At 53.8% G+C, this 5597-nt stretch overlaps 1 protein-coding gene across 1 annotated transcript in view; it reads left to right on the plus strand.

The window, feature by feature from the left end:
* LOC142990318 (gamma-aminobutyric acid receptor subunit rho-3-like) overlaps positions 1-638 on the plus strand; it is a 3545-nt gene extending 2907 nt beyond the window's left edge. The window contains 1 exon segment of the mRNA XM_076140067.1: positions 1-638. This exon segment is cut by the window's left edge and continues 153 nt beyond it. Within this exon segment, the coding sequence (XP_075996182.1) occupies positions 1-17 (17 nt within the window). The 3' untranslated portion in view covers positions 18-638.
* The last annotated feature ends 4959 nt before the right edge of the window (positions 639-5597 follow it).

A 5597-nucleotide genomic window follows, 5' to 3' on the forward strand; every position in this document is an offset into this window, starting at 1 on the left:
GGAGCCTGTACTCCTGAGGGGGCCCGACTCCTGAGGGGGCCCGACTCCTGAGGGGGCCTGCACTCCTGAGGGGGCCTGCACTCCTGAGGAGGCCCGACTCCTGAGGGGGCCTGTACTCCTGAGGGGGCCTGCACTCCTTTTGTGGACCCTGACGCTCCCGTGTTGGAGTGTGTGTGTGTGTGTGTGTGTGTGTGTGTGTGTGTGTGTGTGTGTAAGAGTGAACTCTGGATCACTGCTGCTCTGCTCACACATTCAGCTGCACCTCCGTCTCTCTTCTCTGTTCTCAATGGAGAAAAATCCAGATCAAAGCTCCTGATGCAGGAAAACAAATGCTGCAGTCTGTGATTCCGGAGCAGAAGAGGAAGAAGAAGAGGATTCAGTTGGGATCAGGAGGACAGGACAGAACAATAGTTCAATATTTGCAGTTCTTGTTTTATATCTTTGTATTTTGATCTTTTAGTAGTTTTATATTGTATCTCACGGTTTCATCATCATCATCATCATCACTTTAACTCTCTGTGTTAGTGTGGGTTAGATGTTGTAATGTGTGTTTTTGTAAAGCAAACTTTTGTATTAAATCCAGCATGGCTTTGAAACAGCGCCCTCTGTGGTGGATCACGGTACTGCAACCAACAATACACCTGTAACTTTCTCCTTTTTTTTGATCACAATAAACAACAAGAACAAAACATAGCGAGGGTTAAAATGTTTGAATGTAAATGTGACTAATATATAGAAAGAGTTTGATTTTTAGATTCGGTTGCAACTTCCCTGGTAACTTCAGTTTGTTTACAAGTGTGAAGGAAACGAGAACACACACGCGCACGCACGCACACGCACACACACAGCAGCAGAGCGGGGTTAGCAGGTGAGTCTCGTCGGTCTACCCCGTTAGCATGGCAGAGCTAACCGAACACTGCCATGACGTCACTGCTGATCTGTGTGTGTGTGTGTGTGTGTGTGTGTGTGTGTGTGTGTGTGTGTGTGTGTGTGTGTGTGTGTGTGTGTGTGTGTGTGTGTGTGTGTGTGTGTGCGTGTGCGCGCGCGCAGGTTGAACCAGCTGACGGTTCTTGGCTCATTAACGTGTGAGCGCGGAGCTGACAGGTCGGCCAAGCTTCAGTCTGCAGGTGAACAAAGTGGAGAGTTTGAGTTTGGATGTTTGTCTCCTTACATCCCAAAGGTTAAAGACTGAAACAACGCGAGAAGAGGAACTCCTGCAGCTCCACGTGAAGGACCGAACCACTCACACTCAGCGTGTCGTCATTTACTACTTTAAAGCCGTAAGACATCTTAAAGCTCTTTTACAAGCGCGCAACTTTAAATTATTCGAGATTGTACAAATGAAGAACATTTGAAAAAGAACACATGAGAACAGATGCATAATTATATTAAATCTGTGTCCTCAGTGTCTCTTTAAGATGCGTTTACGGTCTACTTCTGTTTCCCCACGTGATGTCTGTTTGAAGTGACAGATTCATTGATTTAGATAAACAAACATCAGAGGTGAAGTCTTCATGTACGTATGAGACAACATGTCAGCTCTCACTCAATGTTTACTTGATATAAATGACATTTGTGTGGTTGATCTCTTATCTGTGAGCGTCAGGATGAACCAGTTTGGCTCTCATTGTTGGAGTGTTTCCATCTTACCAGCTGGTGTTGTGGCTCCTTCTCCTCCCGGTCTCCCTGGTGACCACCAACAGCGGTCTCATGACGTCAGACTGGTATCTGCTGAGTCCAGCTGATCCTGGATGTTACTACCAGGTACACCAGGATCCACTTCAGCACGCAACTTCCTGTTCTGTACACCAGTTTGGTTTGTGTCGTTAAGGTTCATTCATACAGCACACACACACACACTCTTTAACTATCAGAGAGAGAGAGAGAGGGGGAGAGAGAGAGAGGAACGCTGGGATGAGGGCGGAGTCTTTGCATCATACTTCCACACACACACACTGCTGTTGCTTTGTGATTGGTGGCTGAGAGGCCATGTGCTGTCCCTTCTCAAACTGTGGCCTAACTAGGGCTTCCACATGCATCAGTACACACACACACACACACACACACACACACAGGGGTCTGGAGGCCTGTGTTGAGTGGCAGGGACACATGAGCTCCTTCACTTTGCTATTCTGGGAAAGGGAGGGGGCAAAGTCGGGGGCTGCTGAGGCTCTGTTCTCTTTCTGCATGTGGCCGAGCGAGCGTGAGGAGCTGCGTGTTCTTCAGTCTGCTGGCGTGTGGGCACTCGGTGCATGTGGACTTTGCCATCTTGTGTCCAATTCCATCCTCGGCTGAAGAAGATGGGTTGCTGCTTCAGTAAGGAGCTGATCCCCGGCCAGCAGAGCGAGAAGACCGGCCTGGTCCAGGCCTCGCACCCTGCCGGGCCGGCGGCGGTGGGGGAGCGGGACCGGCGACACGCTTTGGCCATAGCGCAGCACGTGTGCTTAGAGAGTGAGCGGACGCGTTCGCGGGACGGCCCGGCCCAGCGGAAGCCTCCGGAAGATGAGAACAAACAACCAGAGCTGGTGGAAAGGAGCGCAGTGTGTTCAGAGGCAGCTGAGGGGGGTCACAGGTCAGACGGCACACAGGAGGAGGACCGGGCTATTATTACCACATCCAGCACAAACACACGTGCAGACTGGGACGCAGAGGCAGGCGTGACACACGCCGCCAAGGCCAGGGCCAGCTGTGAACGGACGCCCTATATGGACGGGCCCACGCAGAGTCCGGTCAAACTGAGGATCCAGGAGAACGCAGAGCTCAGAGCTTCATGGTTCATCAAGCTCCCAGAGGGCCAGAGGCAGGAGGGGACAGAGGTCTGGACGCCACCTTCAGCCGACTCAGACAGACGGGTGAAGCACGGAGACGACGACGGGGATGATGGTGAGGAAAGCTGTGTCTTCACGGCAACACTGGGCCAGAACTTTGGGGGAAGGACTAAGAGCTTCTACAGCATCTGTCAGATTGATCCAGACGACCTCAACAATGACCCTGAGCACAGCCAATCACCGACAAGCGAGCAGGAAAGTCCTAGGCAGTCGCACACAGACGGAGCCACAGAGTTTGACCAAACACACACTACAGACTGTGAGAAGATTCCTCAGGTTCAGGCTGAGGAAGTGATTTCCACGCTGTCACATGCTGCTGACCTGCCACACACACACTCAGCAGAGAACACACACACCTCTCACTCTGTGGTTCCTCCTCAGCTGGTAGGAGTCCACATGCAGCCTTCCTGCTCTGGAGTTGAGGTTTGTACGAGGACGTGCACAGCTGTGGACGCTGAGGGTCAGAGGTCAGAGGTCGGAGCTGACCGCAGCCAAACCCAAGTGAAGGCAGAGGAGGCATTCTGGGAGGACAAGGAGGCGCAGGGAGCCGAAGCTCATCTGCAGCGATCTGAGGTTACTAAAGATCGGCACTCCTGCAGTCAGCTGACCTTCAAACACACAGATGCCCGCCACAACCTGGAGACGGACGCCGTTAGTTCACCTCAGGCTGTCTTCTCTCAGCCCAGAGTTGATCAGCAGCTGGTTGAAGCTCTGCCTGACCTGAGGCCCCCATCCAGCAATTGTGCGACCAGCCGGGACTCAGCAGAGAGCTGGGGCACGCCTGGACATCTGACAGGACAACACACACTCACAAATGCAAAGGAATCCTGCCACAGCCCAGTACAGCCTGTGATGTCACACACACAGGAAGAGCAGAGGAGGGGGTGTGTCCAGGGTGAGAGAGGAAGTGGGTCAGAGCAGACAGGGAGTGTGTGTCTGGAGCAGCAGAGTGTGTGTCTGGAGCAGCAGAGTGTGTGTCTGGAGCAGCAGAGTGTGTGTCTGGAGCAGCAGAGTGTGTGTCTGGAGCAGCAGAGTGTGTGTCTGGAGCAGCAGAGTGTGTGTCTGGAGCAGCAGAGTGTGTGTCCGGAGCAGCAGAGTGTGTGTCCGGAGCAGCAGAGTGTGTGTCCGGAGCAGCAGAGTGTGTGTCCGGAGCAGCAGAGTGTGTGTCTGGAGCAGCAGAGTGTGTGTCCAGAGGAGCAGCAGAGTGTGTGTCCGGAGGAGCAGAGTGTGTGTCTGGAGCAGCAGAGTGTGTGTCCGGAGGAGCAGAGTGTGTGTCTGGAGCAGCAGAGTGTGTGTCTGGAGCAGCAAAGTGTGTGTCTGGAGCAGCAGAGTGTGTGTCCAGTGGAGCAGCAGAGTGTGTGTCCAGAGGAGCAGCAGAGTGTGTGTCCAGTGGAGCAGCAGAGTGTGTGTCCAGAGGAGCAGCAGAGTGTGTGTCCAGAGGAGCAGAGTGTGTGTCCAGAGGAGCAGAGTGTGTGTCCAGAGGAGCAGCAGAGTGTGTGTCCAGAGGAGCAGAGTGTGTGTCCAGAGGAGCAGCAGAGTGTGTGTCCAGAGGAGCAGAGTGTGTGTCCAGAGGAGCAGCAGAGTGTGTGTCCAGAGGAGCAGAGTGTGTGTCCAGAGGAGCAGCAGAGTGTGTGTCCAGAGGAGCAGCAGAGTGTGTGTCCAGTGGAGCAGCAGATTGTGTGTCCAGAGGAGCAGAGTGTGTGTCCAGAGGAGCAGAGGGACCTCAGGACCTCCCTGGCAGCAGCAGTCACAGATGCTGAGGTCATTTCTCAGGACACCGGTCTACAAGAGTTCAGTCACACAGCAGAACAAGGTGTCCCACAGCTGGCCTCTGGAGCTCCAGAACCACACCGGAGCCCAGGTTGTTCCTCTGACAGTCTTTGCCTGGAAGCTTCACGCACAGAGGAGGTGGCTTCCCCTCATCCTGAGCAGGAAGTGAATCTGTACCAGCAGAAGATCCAAACCATCCCAGAGAACATCTGCAGAAGCTCAGACGTGAGGCGTGACGCCGGCAACAGGGAGGAAACCACGCTGACCCAGGTGTCCCCGGCCGGCCCCCCCTCACCGGAGCCTTCGCCACCTGTCAGACTGACCACCTTCTCCTGCCACGCAAACCTCAGCCCTCAGCCAGGAACAACAGGAACATCTGGTCACCGTGACTCCAGCACGGCCGACAGGTTGGGTTTAGGTTGTGACTGTGAAGTGAGCAGCATGAAGCCTCCTGTCAAAGAGCCCGGTCTAGCAGGCGGCTCTGCTCACGATGAAACTTCAGATGGAGCAGCTGCTACTGGACCAGCAGCCCCAGAACCAGAGGAGCCAGAGATGGTTCAGAAGAACGAGGATGATGAGGGAGCTGCTGCCGTAGATGAAGGTCAGAACACCTCACACCCAGATAGGAGAGTTGGTGGTGGAAAATGTGAATTGTCGCCCGAGTGGAGTGAAAAGTGTGCAGCTGTGAAACTCAGCAGCATGGAGATCCACATGGAGGATTCAGGTCACAGCTATCTCCATCCTACTGGACCTGAGCTTTACATGACTGAGGTCTCCTCCACAGCTTCACCAGAGAAGGCACGCAGTGATGATGAGGAAGCACAGGGGACTCAGTCTGATGCTCCCCGCCTGATCTGTCATCTGCACCCATCTGAGGGAGCAGAAGAACTGACCTCTGAACTCCCAGATGTTTCTTCCATACTTCTAAAACCAGACGGCGACCTCAGCCTGGAGATGCAGACTGATGCTTTACCTCAACCTGCAAATTCCTCCAGTGGA

The sequence above is a fragment of the Genypterus blacodes genome, unplaced genomic scaffold, assembly GCF_046128005.1.
Source record: "Genypterus blacodes isolate CSIRO-AG114 ecotype Tasmania unplaced genomic scaffold, CSIRO-AGI_Gbla_v1 ptg000507l_1, whole genome shotgun sequence".
NCBI classification, from domain to species: domain Eukaryota; kingdom Metazoa; phylum Chordata; class Actinopteri; order Ophidiiformes; family Ophidiidae; genus Genypterus; species Genypterus blacodes.